A 23278-nucleotide genomic window follows, 5' to 3' on the forward strand; every position below is an offset into this window, starting at 1 on the left:
TCAATCAGGGGCCAGGCCTGGTCTGGGGTGGAGAGGCAGTGACTGGGTGGGAGGAGGCGAGCAGGGGTAATGGGGCTGGGGGTGTGGCCTGGCCCCGGGGCCTGTGGTGGTTCTAGTTGGGTGCCCGAACCCTGTGGGTGGCAGGGTGGGGGCGTTGGGGCTGGGGACCCGGCTGGCCCGTCCACGAGGTTGGCCAGCCCCGCCGCCCCACCGCTCCACCGCCCCAGCACCCGGCCCCGCTCGCAGCATCCCTAATGCAAGAGTCCCAGTCAGGCGTCCGGGCTGCGGGCGGGAGGGGAGGGGCTCGCACGCGCACGGACGCGGGAGCGCGCACAGAGGCACAGAGCGCGGGGAAGCTGGGTGGGAGCCTGGTGCCCTTGGACCAGCTCCCGGAGGAGGAACGCGGCCTGGGGTCTGGGCCGCTGCGTGCCGTCGCCTCCGCTGCCGCCGCCGAGCAGATAAGGGGCGCTGGTGGGGGCGCGCGGGTCGGGGAGCCGGCGGGTGAGGCCTGGGCTGTGCCGTTGGGGAGGCGCACAGGGAGGGGTGTGTGGGTGAGGTCCGGGCCACACGTCCCGTTCAGACCCTGAGGCGGGTCCCGGGCCGCTGCCCTGGTTGGGGTGCCACCTTCCCCCAGATTGGTAATCACTGAATCCTGCGTCTTTCTCTGCTGCAGCTCATGTGCGGGTTTGGGAAAGTGGCTGAATTATTATAGCTGAATAATATTCCTCTCTCTCTCTGTGTGTATCACATTTGTTCTCCATTCATCCACTGATGGACACTCAGGTTGTTTTTGTATCTTGGCTATTGTCAGTAATGCTGCAATGAACATGGGGTGCAGTTATCTCTTCATAGCGTTTTTATGTCCTTTGGACAAATACTCAGAAGTGGAATTGCTGGATCACATGAATCTATTTTAATTTTTTAAGAACTCTCCATATTTCCATCGTGGCTACACGAATTTACATTCCTATCAATAGTGCACCAGGGTTCCCTTTTCTCCACACCCTTGCCAAGTCTTATTATTTCTTGTCTTTTTGCTCACAGCTGTCCTGACATGTGCCAGGTGATCTCTCGTTGTGGTTCTGATTTGCATTTCTCTGATGATAGTGATGTTTTGTCCCTTTTCTTGTCCCTGTTATCTGTCTGCATGTCTCCTTTGGAAAAATGGGTATTCAGATTTTCCGTCAATTTGTAAATCAGATTGTTTGTTTTCCCTGTGAAGTTGCATGAGTTCTCTATGTATTTTGAATAGTAACTCCTTGTTAGAAGTAGGATTTGCCAATAGTTTCTCCCATTCAGTAGGTTGCTTTTATCTTGTTGATGGTCTCCTTTGCTGTACAGAAGCTTTTTAGTTTGATGTAACCCCAGCTGTTTATTTTGGCTTTTGTTGCCTTTGCTTGCAGTGTCAAACCTTAAATATAATCATCAGGACTGAAGTCAAGTTGTTAATGCTTAAGTTTTCTTCTAGTTTTTATGATTTAGGTCTGATGTTGGATCACTTCATGAATATGTGTGTCTTGCTCAGGGGCCATGCTAATGTATCTTTCCAGTTTTAGTATATGTGCTTTCCCTAAATGTGAATTTCCCACCAAGGGGAAATTTAAATTGACCTTATCCTCTGCTAGTCAAACTTGAAGAACATGGATTTGTAATCTGTCTTAGTGTCCCCTCTTTAAGCACAGGACTGAAGTTTAGAACCATTTTTCTAAAGAGACTGTTTCCCCCAACCGCATTCTGTAGTCTTCTCTTTACAAGGACATGAGGGATGTTGTTCCTGAGAACTCTGAGGACAGGGTGACAGTCAAAGCACTGTTACTGATTAGTTGAATCCTAAGAGAAAAACTCTAGAATGTGCTTAGGGAAAGGTAGTCAGTTTCACTAATTAGCAGAAAAACCTTTGTAGATTCCTTGACGATGACTGATCTGTCGATCACTAAAAATATCAACATGATAAAACAGGCTATGTGCTTATCGGTCCCTCAGAACGTTCCTAGTAGAAGAGCACCTTTGTTTTTTCTCTTTAGGGTACAGAATTAGCTTTATTCCTCTACTAGTCTTTTCAACAAATTTTCAAGATCCAGTTGCTGGTTCAGTGGAAAAGTTGACCTAGAGCAACTTGGAAGTGTATAATGTGACTCTCACTTTAAAAATATTGCATGTATGTTCATTAATGCGTTTTCATGAGATCTCACATGTTCAAGAACTTCTAGTTCATTTATATAACAATAAATCTTCAAAGTTTGAGCACAGCAAAGCAAATGCATTTTTGCATTGCTCACTCTTTCCAATGTAAAGCTGTGCTGAAAGAAATTTTCTTTAAGTAGCTTTTGGTCTCTGGCTTGTATGGTATTCATCTACAAGCATGTCCAATGTGTTGTTTGAAGATTTTTTTTTCCTTTCTTAGCAATGAAAACTATACCATCAATTATTTTCTTTTCCACATGAAAGTTTATTTATAGTGATTACACAGTAAGAAGAAAAAGGAAATGCGAGATAGACCTCACAGTATTTTGGTTTGAAGCTGATAGACCAAGGCCTGATGTGACAGGTGCACTTCGGAAGACTGAAGCTCTGAGCAAAATGCCCTGGAGGATAATCAAACTCTGGGAGAGAGGATAGTGTGTGTATGAGATGATGGATCTGTGACCTGTAAAGCAGACTATAAATTTCGACCATCAATCCAGCAGTAGGAACGATTCTCCTTCCCTCATGGGCTTGGTGCCCTCTTATGAAATGTCTGGTCCTACAAGCCCATTAAGGAGCATTGAGGCCTCTGAAAATGTAGTTCACCCAAGAGAAGGAACTTACCCACAGGACTAAAGATATGCTGGGAAAGGATAGAAGGACACATCTAGCCTAAATTAAAGCCCAAAGCCCATTAAAGAAATCAGAGCCCATTAAAGAAAGGGAAGAGGTGGCTGTAACCAGGGACTGTGGCAATGGGCACAGAGGAATAACCAGGACTTCTTAAATTACAGAATTGAAGTGGGTCACTTGAAATACATAATGAATTGAGTTGATAATTGCGTTAGATTATTTATGAGTGGAATTTTAACTCTGATTATTATTATATTAGATGTATACTTCCATTTCAATCAGTATATTTCTATTTGTATTTTATTTCACTGTGTATTTCTATTTCAATCTACTTCTATTTGATTTTACCTGGAATGATTTGTAAAAATAGAAACAAATTCAAAAGAACTCTTTAAAAAATAACTTTTAGATTTCCTTTAAAGTTACAAATGAATTAAACATCCTCAATCACTATTTCATATTATTTATATATTTTAAATTATAAGATACAAGTGAAGATTTATGACATATATACACACAAGATACAAATAATTGTATCAATAATAGCAATGGTGATAGGCATGTATACCCCTGATCAATGAAAATAAACATCACCGGCACATCCACCACGTGCCTCTTCCTGATTGTGTTTCAGTTCCCTCTTGGTTTCTGTGTTTCTTACCCCTAGACTAAGAATTGCTCTATGTATTCAGTGTCATATATATATCTTATTATATTTTACTCCCTGTGTAAAAAAATATATGTGAAATATTTCACTTCATATACTCCTAAATGATAGACTCTTTACTTTTCTATGATTTAACTGTAGCTGGAAATTATGTTGTTTTATCACTTCATTATTCAGCATTATCTTAGTGAGTTACGTCCATGCTGAAATATGTAGAAGTAGTTTTCCATTTTCACTTCCTGAATGAAATGTTTTATGAATCTTCCATAGTATACTTATCCATCCACCTGTTCTTCCATGATGAGCACCTCGTGTGTTCCCAGTGTTTCTGGTTGCTTTGTGTTTGTGTGTGTGTATGATAGAAACACAACTACTGTAACATTTCTTACAGTATATGTTTCCAGGGATACGTGCCAAGACTTTCCAGCTTCTATACCCAGAGGTATAACTGCTGGGATGTAGAGTATGTGCCCGCTCAACTTTAGTAGATAAAGCCAATTTGTTTTCCTAACATTGAGAAACTTTACAAGAATTTCCATTGTTCTTCATCCTTGCCAGCAGTTGGCGTTTAACTTTTCATTTTTTGCTAAATTAATACATGTAAGTTGATACTTTATTTTGATTTTGAATTTCCTCTTTCCTGATGCTAATGGTTTTGAGCAAATTTTCATGTATTTCCTCATCATTTGGTTTGTTAATTTGTAAAATTCCTTTTCTTGTACGTAGCTGACTGATTTTTTCACTCCCCTGTAATATTGTTGCAGATGTCCTTGTTAGATGAGTACAGCATTTTGCTGGAAGGGGTGTGGTTTCCTTCCTCTTGCTGGTGGGTTTGGTCAGCCATTTGTTTTGGCCAATGGTATGTGAATGAAAGTAATGTGAATAACAACTTGAAGTGTGCTTGTGTGTCTGGGCTGGCCCACTTGAGCATTTGGCCAAGCCATGAGATAAAAACTCCAAGTAGCCATTGTTTATACTATTTATCAGCTTGGCCCATAGAATGAAACACATAGTGTTGAGTTGCCCCAGCTGACCCGCAGACATGAGTGAGAAATAAACACTTATTCTTATGTGCCTCTCAGCTCTGACACCTGCTTGTTATGCAGTATTATGAAGACAATGACTGATAGACATCTGCCATTTTCTTCTATTGGACTGGATGTCCTTTTCTTATGGATTTATGAGAATTCTTTATTTATTCTGAGTTCAAAATTGTTGTACTCCAAATTTGCTGCTTCTTTTCACTCTTTTTTTGATGTAAATATTTCCCCCAGTTTTACTGACGTACAATTGGGAAACAACACTATATAAATTTAAGGTCTACAACATAATGATTTGACTCACATATATCATGGAATAACACAGCAAATGTAGTTAATGTCCTTCATCTCATATAGATACAAAGAAGAAAAAAAATAATTTTCCTTTTGATGAGAACTCTTAGGATTTATGATCTTAAAAACTTTCATACGTACCAAACAAAAGTGTTAACTATATTCATGTTGTAAATTACATTCCTAGTTCTTATTCATCTTATAACTGAAAGTTTTTATTTTTAACCAAGTTCATTCATTTCTTCCTTTCCTTCACCCATGGCCTCTGGTAACCAGTAGTATGCTCTCTCTCTTTTTTTTTTTTAATGAGTTAATTCATTTGTTTTAGATTCCACATGTACATAAATTAATGTGGTATTTGTCAGTTTCTATCTGACCTATTTCACTTAGCACAGTGCTCTCAATGCCCATCTATGTTGTCAGAAATGGCAGGATTTCCTCCTTTTTGATGGTTGATTAATATTCCATTACATAGATAGATAGATAGATAGATAGATAGATAGATAGATAGATAGATAAATAGATAGATAGATAGGTAGGTAGGTAGGTAGATATCACCACTTCTTCATTCATTCATCTTTTGATGGACACAGGTCATTTCCATGTCTCGGCTATGGTAAGTAATGCTACAATGGGGTGCAGATATCTCTTTGACATAGTGTTTTCATTTCCTTCAGATGTATATTCCAGAAGTGGAATAACTAGATCATATGGTTTTTCTATTTCTAATTTTTTGAGGAACTTTTATACTGTTTTCCATAGTGGTTGTGCTGGTATATGGTCCCACCACTAGTGCACAGCAGTTCCTTTTTCTTCACATTCTTACCAGCATTTGTTATGTCATGTCTTTTTGATACTAGCCATTTCAACAGGCATGAAGTGATATCTTACTGTGGTTTTAATTTGCCTTTCTCTAAGGATTAGTGATGTTTTTCGTGTACCTGTCAGCTATTCATATTACTTTTTTAGAAAAATGTCTTTGTGGGTCCTTTGTCCATTTTTAAATGGGATTATTTGTGAGGTTTTGGTATTGATTTGTATGATGAGTTCTTTATATATTTTAGATATTAACCCCTTATGAGATACATGGTTTGCACATATTTCCCATTCCATATTTTGTCTTTTCATTTCATTGATTTTTTGTTGTTGTTCTGTAGAATTTTTTCAGTTGACACTTGTTTATTTTTAATTTTGTTGCTCATGCTTTAGGTGTCACATCCAAAAAATTATTGCCACAACCCATGTCAAGGAGCTTGTTCTCTTCTGTTTTCCTCTAGGACTTCTGATGTTACATTTACATTTTTAAATCCATTTCAAGTTAAGTTTTGGTCATATTATAAGATATCAGTCTAGTTTTATTGCTTTGCATGTAAAGATTCAGTTTTCCCAACACCACTTATTGAAGATACTGTCTTTTCTCCATTGAGTATTATTGGCTCCCTTGTCAAATATTAGTTGGCTGTATGCATGGGTTTACTTCTAGGCTCTCAATTTTGTTCCATTGGACTATGTCTGTTTTCATGCAGGTACCATACTCTTTTGATCACTATATTTTTGTAAACTAGCCTGGAATCAGGAAATGTGATGTCTTCTACTTTGTCCTTTCCCAGGGTTGCTTTAACTATTTGAGGTCTTTGTAGTTCCATATACATGCTAGGATGTAAAGATTTCATTAGAACCTCGATAGGGTTTGCACTGACTCTACAGATTACTTTTGGTAGAATAAATATTTGAAAGTGCCTCTAATTCTTCTAATCCATGAACATAGGATACTTTTGCATATATCTGTGTCTTTTCCAATGTATTTCATCAATGTCTTATAATTTTCAGTGTAGAGCTATTTCACCTCCTTGATTCAGTTTGTTCTTGAGTCTTTTTGTTTGTTTTGATGCCAATATAAATGAAATTGTTTTATTTGTTTTTGAGATAATTCACTGTTAGTGTATGGGAATGCTACTGATTTTTGAATGTTAATTTTGTATCCTGCAACTTTACTAAATTTGTTGAATAGATTTAAGTTTTTTGGTAGGTCTTTAGGGTTTTCTATATATTAAATTATGCCCTCTGCAAATAGAGGTAATTGACAACTTCTTCCTTTCCAATTCTGGGGCTTATTTCTTCTTTCTTGATTGGTCTAGCTGGAACTTCAAGTACTGTGTTGAATAGGAGTGGTGAGAATGGACATCTTTGTCTTGTTCCTGACTTTAGAAGAAGAGATTTCAACCTTTCACCATTAAGTATGATGTTAGCTGTAGGCTTGTCACTATGGCCTTTATTGTAGTTAGGTGTGCTCCTTCAATACCTAGTTTGTTAAAAGTGCTTATTTAAACAGATTTTGAATTTTGTCAGCTACTTTTTCTGTATCTATTGAGATGATTATATGATTTTTAAATTCATTTTATTAATGTAATTTATCACATAGATTGATTTGCATATGTTGAACCATCCTGGATTTTCTGGGATAAATCCCACGTGATCATGGTAAGTGATCTTTTTAATGTGCTGCTGAATTTGGTTTGAAAGTATTTTATTGATAATTTTGGCATCTACCATCATCAGGAATATTGGCCTGTGTTTGCCTTGCTGGTAAAGTCCTTCTCTGGCATTGCTATCAGGGAGGTGCTGACCTTGTAAAATGAGTTTTGAAGTCTTCTCTCCTCCGGGTTTTTTTGGGAAAAGTTTGACAAAAGTTGACATTAACTTTTTCTTTTAATGTTTTGTAAAATAAAACACGTGAAACCACTTGGTCCTGGGCTTTCCTTCATTGGGAGATTTCTGATCACTGATTCAGTCTCCTTGCTAGTATTTAGCCTGGATAGATGCTGTATTTCTTCCTGATTCAGCTTTGAAATGTGTATTTCTAAGAATTTTTCCACTTCTTCTAGGTTGTCCGGTTTATTGGAATATCATTGTTCACAGTAGCTTCTTATTATCCTTTTTATGTTTATGATATTGGTTGAAATATCTCCTCCTTCATTTATAATGATTTGGGCCCTCTCTCTTTTTTCCTTGGTTAGTTTAGTCTAGCTAAAGATTTGTCAATTTTGTTTAACTTTTGAAGAATCTATTCTTTGTTTTGTTAATCTTTTAAAATTGTTTTCCTGTTCTCTATTTCACTTATTTGTGCTCTAATTTTTATTATTTCCTTCCTTCCCCTTACTTTGGAATCAGTTTTTTTTTTCTTTTTTTAGTTCCTTAAGATATTTATTTCTACTTTCACACCATTGTAGTCAGAGAAGATACTTGGTATGATTTCAACCCTCTTGAATTTGCCAAGAGTTATTTCGTGACCCAGTGTATGGTCTGTCATAGATAATGTTTCATGTTGCTTAAGAAGAATGTATATTCTGCCATTGTCAGAGAGAAAGTTCTTTATATGTCTTTTCGGTTGAAATCTGCTGTTTTCTTACTGATTACCTGTCCAGATGATCTGTCCAATGCTGAGGTGGGGTATTAGAGTTCTTAGCTGGTGTTGTGTTGCTGTTATTTCTCCTTGTAGCTCCGTTAGTTCTGCTGCATATGTTGGGGCACTTCAGCATTAGGTGCATAAATATGTACAAGTGTGATACCTTCTTGACGGATTGACCTCTTTGTTATTATTCAATGGCCTTCTCTCTTCACATGATTTTTGTTTAAAATATATTTTGTATGATGTTAAGTATAGCTACTTCCACTTTTCTTGAGGTGTCATTTGATTAAAATATCTTTTTCCTTCCTCTCACCCTATGCATGTCTTTAAGGCTAAAGCAAGTTCTCGTGGGGAGTGTATCATTAAAACTTGTTTTTTTCTTTAATCCTTTCAGCTATTTTATGACTTTTGATTGAAACAATTAATCTATTTACATTTAAAATAATTGTTGATAGGTAAGGACGTACTACTGTCATTTTATTAAATGATTTCTGGCTGCTTTGCAAATGTTACTTAGTTTGTATTCTATTGTCTTTTTTTGTCTTTTGATGTCTTTAGGTATTAATGTTGTTTGACTGATGTATCATCTTCTTTTGTTTAATTAGTACCGGTTTTCCCCTAGTTATTACATAAAATATCTTAAAATTATAACACTCTATTTTGAATTGATAAAAACCTAACTTTTCAATAGCATTACTAAACTTTATACTTTTATTTCTTCTTGTTCTCACATTTTAGTTATTGATGTTATAATTATTTTATATTTGATAACTAATAACATTGTAGTTATGAATATTTTACTGTTTGGTGTTTAGCTTTTAAACAAGTTGTTAGTGAATTGCACATCACCATTACTATATTACAGATTCTAATTTTGAATATATATTTACTATTGACAGTAAGTTTTATCCTTTCTTACATTTTCACAAATTTTATTACCATATTTTCACCTCCACACAATCTCAGCAATTTTTGTAAGGCAGGTCTGTTGTGATAAACTCCTTCAGTTTTAATGGTTTTAGAACGACAAGGGCCTTGTTACTCTTTCATTTCTGAAGGACAGATTTGCCAGGTGTAATATTCTTGGTTCGCTATTTTTTTCTTTCAATATTTTGAATATATCACCCCTGGGCTAAAATGTTTCCCTTGAGAAATCCACTGATAGTCTTATGGGGTCTCTTCACGTGTTGTTTCTCACGTTTTTCCTTGCTGCTTTCAAATTTCTTTCCTTGTCTTTTACTTTTGACAGTTTCATTGTAAGATGTCTTGATGTAGGCCTATCTGGGTTCAAGCTATTTGGGCCTCATAGGTCTAAATGTCCATTTCTCTCCCCAAGAAGTTTTGAGCCATTGTTGCTTTAAATATACTTTCTATGCTTTACTTTTTCTTGTTTTCTTGAATTCTATAGTTATATACATAACTCTACAAATAGTTCTTTCTAGTTTTTTAAATTACTTTGTTGAATGTCTCATTTTATTTATGCATTGTTTTCCTGATTTATTTAGCTGTCTGCCTGTGTGTTCTTGTAGTTCACTGAACTTCTTTAAGTGGACACCTATTCTGAATTCTTTGCCTGAAGTTGATAGATCTTCATTTATTTGGTGTCAGTTATTGGAACTTCATTAGCTTCCTGTGGTGGTTCTAGTTGGGTGCCGGAACCCTGTGGGTGGCAGGGTGGGGGCGTTGGAGTTGGGGACCCAGCTGGCCTGGTCCACGAAGTTGGCCAGCCCCACGGCCCCGCCGCCCTGCCGCCCCGCCGCCCCAGTACCCGGCCCCACTCGCAGGGTCCCTACTGCCTGAGCCCCAGCCAGGCATCCGCGCTGAGGGCGGGAGGGGGAGGGTCGTGCACGCGCACGGACGCGGGAGCGCGCCCAGAGCGCAGGGAAGCTGGGCAGGAGCCCGGCGCTCCTGGACCAGCTCCGGAGGAGGAACGCGGCCTGGGTTGTGGGCCGCCGGGAGCCGTCGCCTCTGCTCCTGCCGCCAGGCAGGTAAGCGGGTGCTGGTAGGGGCGCGCAGGTCAGGGAGTCGGCGGGTGAGGTCTGGGCTGTGCAACTGGGGAGGTTCAGAGGGAGGGGTGTGTAGGTGAGGCGGCTCCGGGGCCGCCACGCTGGTTCATGGTGCTCCCCCGCCTCCCCACATTAGTCGTCCCTGATCACCGCATCTTCGCTGCCTCTTACACCCGGGTTTGGGAAAGCAGGTGCAGCTCCGGGAGGTGAGAGGTCTCTGGACGGCCAGGGAGCATCTCCGAGGGGCTCTCAGGACAAGGCCAGCTCCTGAGAGGCGGATGCGTTGCTGTCGCGGGTCCCGGCGGTGGCCTCGTTGGCATGAGGGCTGCCCGATGCAAGCCCCTGGGTTTTCTTTCCTATTCCCCCGCGGCCTGGACTGGGGCGGCCTCTGCTTCCCCATATTCGCAGGGTGCACGTCTGGTGATCAGCCTGCCCCTGGGAGGCAGACACGGCGCTGTCAGGGTGCGGGGGTGACCGCGGCAGCGGCGGCATCATTGGCTACAACGGGGAGAGGGGTCTGTCCCTGGGATCCTGTGGATTTGCTCCCATCTAGCCCGCGTCCTGAGGGCGGCCTGTGCTGCCCCAGGTTCACGGGTCGCAGGTGACAGGTCAGTCTGCTCCTGGGAGGCGGGCGAGGTGCGGTCAGTGTGAGGGGGCGGCAGCAGTGACAGCGGGAAATGGGAGCAAATCCCCATGCTTGCACTGGGCAGCCCCAATCCCGCCATCACTTCAGTAGCCCTCTGACAGCATGGCGCCTGCCTTCCAGGAGCAGGCTGATCTGTAACCTGAGTCCCGTGGACCTGGGGCAATAGAGGCTGAGCCCAGGGTTGGTGGCTGGGGAGTTTGAAGCAAGTCCACAAACTGGCAGGGGCAGACCCCTAACCCTCCGCCACCGCCGCCGCCGCCGCTGCCTCCGACCACACCGCGCCCCCCTCCAGGGAGCAGGCTGACCTGGGGATGTGCCTGGGGCAGCAGAGGCCGCCCCCAGGCCATGCCGCAGGGGAGATGGGGCAAATCACCCAGCTCACCAGGGGTAGCGCCCCTCTCCTCGCCGCTGCCCCAGGTTCGCAGGACACTGGTTTCCAGGACAGTGGGCTCCCAGGAAGCAGGCGCGGTGTGGCTAGGGGGTGGCCGGGAGGGGGCTGCCCCCGGGGGAGGCAGGTGGACTTGCTCCCATCTCCCCTGGGGCCTGTCCTGGGGGCGGCCTGTGCTGCCCCAGGTTGGCAGGACGCATGTCTTCACGTCAGTCTGCTCCTGGGAGGAGGGCGCCGTGTGGTCAGGGGGCAGCGTCAGCAGCAGGCCAGGACTTTAGGAGGACTGGGCTATAGCCCAGGATAGCTCATTCTCCTCTCTTCTCTTGCTTCCTCTGTTAGTGGCTGTAGTGGCTTTTCCATTAGAGGCTATTACCAGATACTGAACGTAGGTTTCTGTGACTAACATTTGTAAATCTCAAACTTCCACATTTATCCTTTCCCAGCCCCTTTCCCTGGTAACCGTAAGAATGTTTACTAAGCCTACAAGTCTGCTCCTATTTTGTAGGTGAGTTCACAGTGTCTTTTTTTTAGATTGCACATACAACTGATATCGTATGGTATTTTTCTTTCTGTTTCTAGCTCACTTCACTTAGAATGATGATCTCTAGGTCAAGCCATGTTGCTGCAAATGGCATTATTTTATCCTTTTTAATGGCAGAGTAGTATTCCATTGTATAAATATACCACATCTTTACCCAGTCATCTGTTGCTGAAAATTCAGTAAGGTCGCTTCCATGTCTTGGCTATTGTATATAGTGGTGCAGGTCTCTTTTTGTATTTGAGTTCCCTCCGGATATATAGCAGAAATGGAATTGCTGAATCATAGGGTAAGTCAATTTTTAGTTTTTTGAGGAATTTCCATACTGTTTCCCGTAATGGCTACTCCAAACTACACTCCCATCAGCAGTATAAGAGGGTTCCCTTTTCTCCACACCCTCTCCAGCATTTATCTTCATGAACTTTTGAGTGATGGACATTCTGACTGGTGTGAGGAGATACCTCATTGTAGTTTTGATTTGCATTTCTCTGATAATTAGTGATACTGAGCATTTTTTCATGTGCCTATTGGTCATTTGTATGCCTTCATTGGAGAAATGCTTGTTTAGATCTTCTGCCCGTTTTTGGATTGGGTTCTTTGTTTTTTGTTATTAAGCTTTATGAGTTGATTATATAATCTGGAAATTAAGCCTTTGTCAGTTGAATCATTTACAAATATTTTCTCCCGTTCTGTAGTTTGTCGTTTTATTTTGCTTATGGTTTCCTTTGCTTTTGCAAAAGCTTGTAAATAAGCTCAGTTAGTTCCCATTTGTTTCTTTATTTGTGCTTTTATTTCTATTGCTTGGGTAGACTGCCCTAGGAGAACCTTACTGAGATGTCTGTCTGATAATGTTTTGCCTCTGTTTTCTTCTAAGAGGTTTATAGTATCTTGTCTACATGTTTAAGTCTTTAAGCCATTTTGAATTTATTTTTGTGTATGGTGTGAGGGGGTATTCTAACTTCATTGATTTACATGCTGCTGTCCAGTTTTCCCTACTCCGTTTGCTGAAGAGACTGTCTTTACTTCATTGTATATTCTTGCCTCCTTCATCAAATATTAATTGACCAAAAGCTTGTGGGTTTACTTCTGGGCTCTCTATTCTGTTCCACTGATCCTGTATGTCTGTTTTTGTACCAATACCATGCTGTTTTGATTGTAGCTCTGTAGTGTTATCTGAAGTCTGAGAGGGTTATTCCTCCAGCTTCATTCTTTTTCTTCAGTAATGCTTTGGTAATTCCGGGTCTTTTGTGATTCCATATAAATTTTAGGATGATTTGTTCTAATTTTGTGAAAAATGTCCTGGGTAATTTGATAGGGATCGCATTAAATCTGTAGATTGCTTTGGGTAGTATGGCCATTTTAACCGTATTAATTCTTCCAATGCAAGAACATGGGATATCTTTCCATTTCTTTAGTTCTTCTTTAATTTCCTTAGTGTTTTGTAGGTCTCTGCATATGTCTTTCACTTCCTGGGTCAGGTTTATTCCTAAGTATTTTATTTTTTTTGGATGCAGTTTTAAAAGGAATTATTCCTTTTGTATAAGGAATGTCACCGGTTTCTGTATGTTGAGGTTGAGTCCTGCTACCTTGCTGAATTGTTTTATTAGCTCTAGTTATTTTTGTTTGGAGCATTTAGGGTTTTCTATAGATAGTATCATGTCATCCACATATATGACAGTTTTACCTCTTCTTTTCCAATTTAGATCCCTTTTATTTCTTTGTGTTGTCTAATTGCTCTGGCTAGGACTTCCAATACTGTATTGAATAGAAGTGGTGAGAGTGGGCATCTTTGTCTTGTTCCAGATTTTAGTAGAAAGGTTTTCAGCTTTTCTTGGTAGAGTAGTATGCTGGCTGTGGGTTTATTATAAATAGCTTTTATTATGTTGAGATATGTTTCCTGTGTACCCACTTTAGTAAGACCATGGCTCAGTGCGTTCAGGGGGCTGGGATAACGGTAGCAGAGGTAATGGCGGCAGAGGGAGGAGAGGGGCTGCCCCTCAGGAGCCATTCATTTGCTCCCATCTCCCCTGTGGCTGGGGCTGGGAGTGGCCTCTGCTGCCCCAGGTTCGCTGGACCCTCGTCTTTAGGTCAGTTGCCTCCTAGGAGGCTGGTATGGTGTGGTCAGGGGACAGGGGCAGCAGGAGGGTGGCTTCCCCCTGCAAGCCCTTGGATTTAGTGCCATCTCCCCTGTGGCCTGGCCTCTGCTGCCCCAGGTTTGCAGGACTCACATGTGTAGGTCAGCCTGCTCTCTGGAGGCCTGTGAAGTTTGGTCAGGGAGCAAGGAAGACTGCAGAGGTGGCAGTTTCAGTGGTGGGAGAAGGGGGCTTCCCTGTGCCTCCCTGTGGGTTTGCTCCCATCTTCCCAGGGGCCTGGCCTGGTGGTGGCCTCTGCTGCCCCAGGTTCCCTGGAGGCTTGTCCTCAGTTCATGCTGCTCCTGAGAGGCGGACACTGTGAATTCAGTGTTTGGGGACTGCAGCAGTGACAGCGAGAAATGGGAGCAGATGCCTGCTCTAGCACGTGGCAGCCCCAGTCCTGCTGTTGCCACTGCCGAGTCCCGTAGATAGCCCCCCGCCTGCCTCCCAGGAGCAGGCTGACAGGGAGAAGTGCTTTGCAAGCTGAGGAACTGCAGCTGCCTCCAGCCCCGCCTGCCCGCGCCCTGAGCCTGGGACAGCTGACTGCATGCCCGCACACGCTCAGGATCCTTGTCTGGTGGCTGTCACCATGGTGATTGGAGCCTGGACTGCCCCGCCCACGAGGGGTGAGGGGTGAGGGGGTCAGCTCGGGTTAGGGGTGCACTCGGGGTGAGGGGGGAAAGGCTGAAGGATGAAGGGCTGCCGGGAGTGGGGGGACCCTGCTGAGGGGTGGGCGGTAATCCCAGGGTGAAGGGTGAGGGGGACCATCTTGAGATGGTGGGGGGGACCCCAAATGGGGCATGAGGGGTCAGCTTGGTTTGTGGGGAGTGTGAAGGCAGGGACCTCAGTGTAAGGAGAAGGAGCTTTGTCTTAGGGGTCCAGGTCGGGTAGTAGGCCTGGCCAGAGGTGGGGAGGTAGTGACTGGGTGGGGGACGGCACGCAGGGGGTGCAGCTGGGGAATGTGGCCTGGTCCAGGGCCTGTGGTGGTACTAGTTGAGTATCAGGACCAAGTCGGTGGCAGGGTGGGGGCTTTGGGGCTGGGGACATGGAGGGGCAGGCCGCAGGGTAGGCCCTCCCCAACACCCCTCCCCGCCCGGCCCCACCCAGCCCCATTCTCCTTTTCCCACACTGCAGGAACCCCAGCCCGAGCTTCCCCCTGTGGTCCAGCAGAGGCGGGGCAGGTATGCAAGCCTGGACGTCTGAGCCCGCCCAGAGCAGTGGAAGCTGGGCAAGAGCCCGGTGCTCCTGGACCAGCTACCCAAGGAGGAACGCGGCCTGGGGTCTGGGCCGCCACTTTCTGTCACCTCTGCTGCCTTCACTAGTCAGGTAATGGGGCCCTGGTGGGGGTGCACAGGTCAGGGAGCCGGCGGGTAAGGCCTGGGCTGTGCAGCTGGGGAGGCGCACAGGGAGGGGTTTGTGGGTGAGGCCCAGGCCGCACATCCTGTTAGGACCCTGAGGCGGGTCCGATCGCCCACCCTGGTTTGTGGTGCCCCAGCCCCCTCATTAGTAGTCTTTTCTGCCGCTTATTCCCGGGTTTGGGAAAGCGGGTGCAACTACTGGAGGTGGGAGGCAGCTGGACAGCCAGGGAGCACCTCCCACTGGCCCTCAGGTCGTGGCCTTCCTGTGTAGGTGGACCAGCCTGGCCAGTGGAGGCCACCCCGGACCTTCTGCTTCACAGTTGACCTGGGGCACAATAAAGGGTGGGCCTGGGCCTTTGGGAGCTGTTCGCCCTGCCACAGAGATCAAAAGCTTTTGGCAAGTCTATTTTTAGTCTTTTGAGGACTGTCCCTACTGTTTCCCACAATGGCTGCACCAAACTGCATTACTACCAGCAGTGTAGGAGAGTTCCCTTTTCTCCGCAACCTCTCCAGCATTTCTCCTTTGTGGACTTTTCAATGAAGGCCTTTCTGACTGGTGTGAGGTGATATACTTCATTGTAATTTGGATTTGCATTTCTCTGATAATTAGTGATACTGAGGATTTTTTCATATGTCTATTGATCATTTGTATGTCTTCACTGGAGAATGGCGTGTTTAGTTCTGACCATTTTTGGATTGGGTTGATTTTTGGTTATTCAGTTGTATGAGCTGTTTATATATTCAGGAAATTAACCCATTGTCAGTCTCATCTTTTGCGAATATTTTCTCCTATCTTGTAGGTTGTCCTTTTGTGCTGCTTATGGTTTCCTTTGCTGTGCAGAAAGCTGATAAATTCAGTTTGGTCCCATTTGTTTGTGTATTTGCGGCTTCATGTCTGTTTGCTGGGGTACACTGCCCGAGGAGAGCATTACTGACGTGTGTGTCAGATGTTTTGCCTGTGTGTTCTTCTGAGAGGCGTGTAGTGTCTTGTCTTATGTTTAAGTCCTTAAGCGATTTTGAATGTATTTTTGTGCACGGTGTGAGGGAGTATCGTGACTTCATTGATTTCCATGCAGCTGTCCAGTTTCCCCTGCGTCATTTGCTGAAGAGACTGTCTTTCCTCCACTGTATGTTGTTCCTGCCTCCTTTGTCGAAGGTTGACCAGAACTTTGTGGGTTTCTCTCTGGACTCTATTCTGTTCCCTTGATGTGTATATCTGTTCCCTCACCACCCCCCCAACGTTTCCAGTTTTATTAGGTAGAATTATTACAGTTTGACCGCACATACACGTTATATTGCGTGTAGATACATATATGCAGTATAGTGCACATTTTTTTTAATTTACATAATATGTACTACTTACCATTTCTAAGAAGAGATTAGGTTTTTCAACTTACATAGTTATCAAAGGGCTAAAGCCAACTACAAAAGAAGAATCAACAGAATGCGGTATTAACGATCATAAAGGACAGTCAGATGTGCTTACACATATTGAAGAAGTCAAAATGAAAGTTAGTCCATTTGTGGCCTTATTATTATTGTTGTTATTGTTTTGATTCCTCATATAAATGATATCATATGGCGTTTTTCTTTCTCTTTCCGGCCCACTTCACTTAGAATGTCAATCTTCAGGTCCATCCATATTGCTGCAAGTGGCATGATTTTATTCTTCTTTTATGGCTGAGCACTGTTCCATTGTATAGATGTACCACATCTTCTTTATCTAGGCATCTGTTGATGGACATCTGGGTTGTTTCCATGTCTTGGCTGTCGTAAAGAGTGCTGCTGTGAACACTGGGGTTCATGTGTCTTTGAATTTTATTTTTCTCCGGATACGTTCCCAAGAGTGGGATTTCTGGATCACATGGTAGGTCTAATTTCATTGTTTTAAGGAGCCTCCATACTGTCCTCCATCGTGGCTGCACCAGTCTACGCTCCCACCCACACTGTTGAAGGGTTTCCTTTTCTCCACACCCCCTCCAGCATCTATCATTTGTAGACTTTTCGAAGATGGCCATTCTGGCTGGTGTAAGGTGATACCGCATTGTAGGTTTGATCTGCATTTCTCTGACAATGAGTGATGCTCAGCATTTTTTTCGTGTGCCCTATGGGCCATTTGAATATCTTCTGTGGAGAATGGTTTGTTTAGGTCTTCTGCCCATTTTTGGATTGGGTTGCTTGTGTCTTTGCTATTAAGGTGTATGTGCTGTTTGTGTGTTTTGGAAATTAGTCTCCTGTCAGTCACATCATTTGCAAAGGTTTTCTCCCATTCTGTAGGTTGTCTGTTCATTTCGTGGATGGTATCCTTAGTTGTGCATAATCCTTTGAGTTTAACTCGATCCCACTTGTTTATTTTTGCTTTTATTTCCAATAGTCCAGGAGCTGGTTCAAAAATACATTGCATTAATGTATGTCTGTGAGTGTTGGGCCTGTGTTTTCCCCTAGGAGTTTCACAGTGTCTGGTCTTACATTGAGGACTTTAATCCATTTTGAGTTTATTTTTGTACATGCTATTGGAGAATGTTCTCATTTCAGCCTGTTACAGGTAGCTGTCCAGCTTTCCCAGCAGCACTTATTGAAGAGACTGTCTTTCCTCCACTGTGTGTTCTTGCCTCCTTCATCATGGGTTAATTGACCACACATGTGTGGGTTTATTGCTAGACTTTCTATCCTGTTCCATTGATCCCGTAGGTCTTTTTTTGTACCAATGCTGTGCTGTTTTGACTGTAACTCTGTAGGATTGTCTGAAGCCTGGGAGGGTTATTCCTCCAGCTTCGTTTTTTTTCTTCCATAATGCTTTGGTAATTTCAGGTCTTCTGTGTTTCCATATAAGTTTTAGGATGGTTTGTTGTAGTTCTGTGAAAAAATGTCCTCGATACTATGATAGGGATCACATTAAATCTGTAGATGGCTTTGGGCAGCATGGCCACTTTGACATTATTAATTTTTCCAGTGGAAGAACATGGGATGTCTTTCCATTTCTTTAAGTCCTATTTCATTTCCTTAGTCAGGGTTTTGTAGGTCTCCACATAGAAGTCTTTCAATTTCTGGGGCATATTTATTCCTAGTCTTTTATTTTTTGGATGTGGTTTTAAAAGGGATTATTACTTTCATGTAAAGAAATGCCACTGATTTCTGTATGTTGATACTGTCTCCTGCTACCTGGCTGAATTGTTTGATTAGCTCTAGTTGTTTTTATGCGGAGGCTTTAGGGTTTTCTATATATGGTTTCATGTCATCTGCATATAATGACAATTTTACCTCTTCGCTTCCAATTTAGATCCCTTTTCTTTCCTTCTGTTGTCTAATGCTATGGCTAGGACTTCCACTGCTTACTATGTTGAATAGAAGTGGTGAGAGAGGCCATCCTTGTCTTGTTCCAGATTTTAGCAGAAAGGCTTTCAGCTTTTCACTGAAGAGTATCATGCTGGCTGTAGGTTTGTCATAAATAGCTTGTATTATGTTGAGATATGTTCCGTCTCTACCCACTTTGGGAAGACCACGGGCTCAGTGTGGTCAGGGGGCTTGGGAGGAAGGTAGAAGTAGCAGTGGTGGGAGGAGGGGGGCTGCCCCTTGGGAGCCAGTCATTTGCTCCCATCTCCCCTGTGGCCTGACCTGGGGGTGGCCTCTGCCACCCTAGGTTCACCGCACCCACGTCTTTAGGTCAGTCTGCTCCCAGGAGGCTGGCGTGGTGTGGTCAGGGGGCAGGGGTAGCAGTGGCGGGAGTGGGGCTGTCCTGTGCAAGCCCTTGTGTGTAGTCCCATCTCCCAGTGGCCTGGCTTGGGGGCAGCCTGTGCTGCCCCAGGTTTGCAGGACTTTCATGTGTAGAAACAGACTCATAGACATAGAATACAAACTTGTGATTGCCACGGGGCAGTGGGGTGGGAAGGGACAGACTGGGAGTTCGATATTTGTAGATACTGGCAGACATATGTAGAATAGATAAACAAGATTATACTGTATAGCACAGGGAAATATATACAAGATCTTGTGGTAGCTCACAGTAAAAAAAAGCAACAATGAACATATGTATGTTCATGTGTAACTGAAAAATTGTGCTCTACACTGGAATGTGACACATTGTAAAATGACTTTAACTCAATTTAAAAAAGTAAAAAAAAAAAGACTAGGCAGACAAAAAAAGAATAAATAAACCTAATTACCTACCCCCACCCTGCAAAAATAATAATTAAATAAAAGATTTTAAGGAGCAACAAAAATGACAAGCAGGAGTGACCTGCAAAGATTACAAAGTCTTACAAAGTTCTTATTTCCAGGTCTCTGTGTTTTAATTCATGATTTTCTTACAAAATAGTAAGATATTGGAAGCCTCCTTTGATTTCTGTCCTTCTTTTTTATGTCTGAATATGAGACTTAGAAAATCTCAACTTCCTTCCACTAGCTAGACCTGAGGTGGCCCATCTTCCTAGGACACACACAAAAGTTGTGCTATTTTAAAAATGCAATTCAGTAGGTCTTCTGACTAGTAACAGAGTCACAGTTTATCCCCCATTACATGCCCTCTGGGGCATTTAATCTAGACAGAGTTAAGTTCAACACTTGGCACAGAACGTCTATTTGGAGAGAAGCCAAAAACTGAAAAGAATTTTTTTAGAATTAATAAGATACTAAGTTCCTATCTTCTTTCATGATGAGTTATTATAGAAAAATAACTGCATACCTTAAAAAGTAAGAATCTAATTTTCAAATGGGTGAAATTAACCTCCAGCTCTCAGAAAAACATACTTCAAATACAGTTTAGCTGAATGTATTTCCAGTGCCACTGAGCTTAGAATTGACACCTTTGATGAAATTTAAAGTGTGATTGAAAAGTAAAAGGATTGTGGTGCTTGAATGGAAACATTTATAGATTTTACTATAAAAAAGTTTTATTTTCTGTTGTGTAAATAGACCGTAGACATGTGCTGGAGATGCCAGTGTATGTTTTGCATCCACCACTCCCATCCTGGCTCCTGCTCAAAAGGTAGACCTAGGTAACTGTTCTGGGAACTAGTGGCCCCGACTTCCCAGTGTTAAGAATAATGCAAGCCTGTATCTCACTCTAGTTGGGAATGTTCTTCCTAAGTGTATTCTGGGTTATTGATCAAATAAGCTAGTATTAACTCCATTTAATGTTTACGATTATAAAAAGTGTAAATTTGTGTTCAACCAAATTGAATTATTATTCTGAATTCCAAGAGTAGTTGCATTTTATAGTTTGTTAGCTTGAAGACTATATTTAGGTAACTTACAACCTTAGACTTAAATTAATTCTCAGGTATTCATCAGATGCCTAAATCATTTCTAAGATATGACAATGAAACATTGGTTACTAAGCATACTTTTCAGTTTATATGCTTTTGTTTTATATTTTAAATGCTAAAAAGAGGCTATTTCTTTGGTGTGTTAATGAATGTGCTTATTTTTGCAACTTTGAGAAGCCTTATAAAGGATGTGGACAGCTATAGAAAGTTGTGTTACATATATTCATAAGCTTTGTTTATCTGCTAAAATGTCAGTGTATATCATAAAATTCACAATTACCCTCTAGTTTTTTTGTGAAATAAAAGCTATTTTGGTTAAAAGTTGCTATTAATACAAATGATTGCAGCCATATACTTTGGAGCAATAGTTTCAGAGAAATACAACTACTATGCACATGCTTTTGTTTTTCAAGGAAAATAATTCATTCCTAATGCAACCATTCTCAGGGCTTTTGATCTACAAACTCCTCTGTACCACATTTCCACCAGCAATGTATGGGTGATTTGTTTTCTCTGTATCTTCACCAGCATTTGGTGTTGTCATTATTTGTTATTTTAGCCATTCTGCTAGGTATGAAGTGATATCTCATCATAGTTTTGACCTGTATTTCTCTAAGGGCTAATGCTTTTGAACATCTTTTGATGTGCTAATTTGCCTTCTGTATAACTTCTTCAGTGAAATGTCTCTTCATTTTTTGTGGATATATATACATTTTTTTTAAACTGAATGATAGTCAGTTTACAATGTTGTGTCAATTTCTGGTGTACAGCACAATGCTTCAGTCATAATGAACATACATATATTTGTTTTCATATTCTTTGTCACCATAAGTGACTGCAAGATAGTGAATATAGTTTCCTGTGCCTATACAGTATAAACTTGTTGTTTATCTAATTTATATATATTAGTATCTGGAAATGCAAATCTCGAACTCCCAATTTATCCCTTCCGAACCCTTTCCCCCATTCAAGGCCCAAATGTTGAGAGAGTCCTGTCTCTTTGGCATCTTTTGTCTTCTGGCAGCATCTCTTTTCTCCACTCTATTCAGCATAGCATGTCCTGTTCTAGCACGCCAAATCCAAGAGAGGGAATTTTAGGTATAAACGGTATGTATTGGCATATTTGAGAGATAACACTAACATGGTTTTACATTGTAGTATTGTGTATCTGGGAACATGGTTAAAGTGGTAATTCCTTCTAGTGTGTTCTTGACACTGCTCCCCTTATCCTCCTCCTTATTAAAAAGCCATTAGATTGCCCTTTCTCCAATGAGGCTCTGACCCTTAGGTTCATGTTCTTCCAGATTAGAATACCTAACACATGAATGCAGAGCTCACTATATGTCAGGCACTGTATTAAACACCCTACATGCACTATCTCATTTAATTCTTATGACATCATTATAAGAACATTACACAAATATAAAATTGAGATTATAACAGAAAGATGAGAAAACCGATTTCAAAGAAGTTAGATAACTTGCCTGCATTCACACGACTAATAAGTTCTTGAGCCTGCACGAGGCTTGCCTGAGTCTCCAACTTACTCCCTTCCCAGTACATTAACCCTACATTATGCCATCAATTGCAGAACTAGCTGCTCATTTTAGCCTGTTAGTATTTGAAGAACAGGCCTTTGTCATTTGGCCATCATTTAAGCACTGCTCCCTGCCTAACCCAGCTAATGTCCCCACAGCTCAGTTTCCAGGCAGCCTGTCTTTTCTGTAGCTTGTCTCTCCTCTAGATCTTGCTCAAAATCTGTTTCTCTGTCCCTGCTGTGGGATTAGTGGATTCAGACATTCTGCTTCCTCTCCCTCCTTTCCTCTAAGTGTCTTTTCTCTATAATTTTCCCTACAAGATTCTCATGCAGCTTTCACACGCTCGTAAGACAGACTCATTCACAGTATTAATACGTATGTTAAAAAAGAGAGTTGCCATTTTGGAGGCAATTTTATTTATTGTTTTTCTTGCTACTTACTGTTTTCCCTAAACTGTTATCAGACTTAAGATTCATCCATTTATATATTCAATATATTTTTAGGGTTTCCAAACCAGAACCCAATTTATTTACCTATCATTAGAGAGTGAAGAAATATTCTGAATATTACTTAAGTGTTATATTCTTTCTACTTAACAATGTCAATGCTGAATAAATATTCTTAAGTATTTGCTGAGTGTCTATATGTCAGCAACTACCCTAGATAGTACTGATTACCCTTCCACACAAGTTTTTTTGGTGAAATAACTTTTTTAACATTGTCTTCTCAATATGATAATACCCAAGTTCATTTTAGAAAAATAAAAAATACAAACAGAAAAGAATTAGGAAATACACACCAACAACAATCACTTTCAATACTTTTAGGACTATCTTTCCAAAGTTTTATCTATATTTTTGAACTGTTGAATTTCTTTTCCAGTTAACACTATATCATAAACATTCTTATACATTAATGGTTGTTAAAGGTCGATGAGTTCATTTTTGGGTGTACAATAGTTTTAAAGTCATACTTTCGATGTTGGCCTCTTAATCTGTTGCTAGTTTTCTTGTGATTACGTGTGAAGACCATGATGAACATCATCTAGGTATTTTCCTTTTAATATATCCATAGGCGACTCCTTGTAGCCTCAGAATTTGTATTTCTAGTGGGTTGGGGGACATTTTTCCAGCTCTGAAAGAATTATTACTCAATTGGTTAAAAGTCTGCAAAGGCAATCC

The 23278-nt window shown here is 41.8% G+C and overlaps 1 protein-coding gene across 1 annotated transcript in view; it reads left to right on the plus strand.

Annotated features, from left to right (window-relative positions):
- LOC135319016 (putative serine protease 47) overlaps positions 1–23278 on the plus strand; it is a 46671-nt gene that overhangs the window by 9524 nt on the left and 13869 nt on the right. The window contains exon 3 of the mRNA XM_064478090.1: positions 15072–15263. Within this exon, the coding sequence (XP_064334160.1) occupies positions 15121–15263 (143 nt within the window). The 5' untranslated portion in view covers positions 15072–15120. The remainder of the gene's footprint in view (positions 1–15071; positions 15264–23278) is intronic.

The sequence above is a fragment of the Camelus dromedarius genome, chromosome 23 (genome assembly GCF_036321535.1).
Source record: "Camelus dromedarius isolate mCamDro1 chromosome 23, mCamDro1.pat, whole genome shotgun sequence".
Lineage (NCBI taxonomy): Eukaryota > Metazoa > Chordata > Mammalia > Artiodactyla > Camelidae > Camelus > Camelus dromedarius.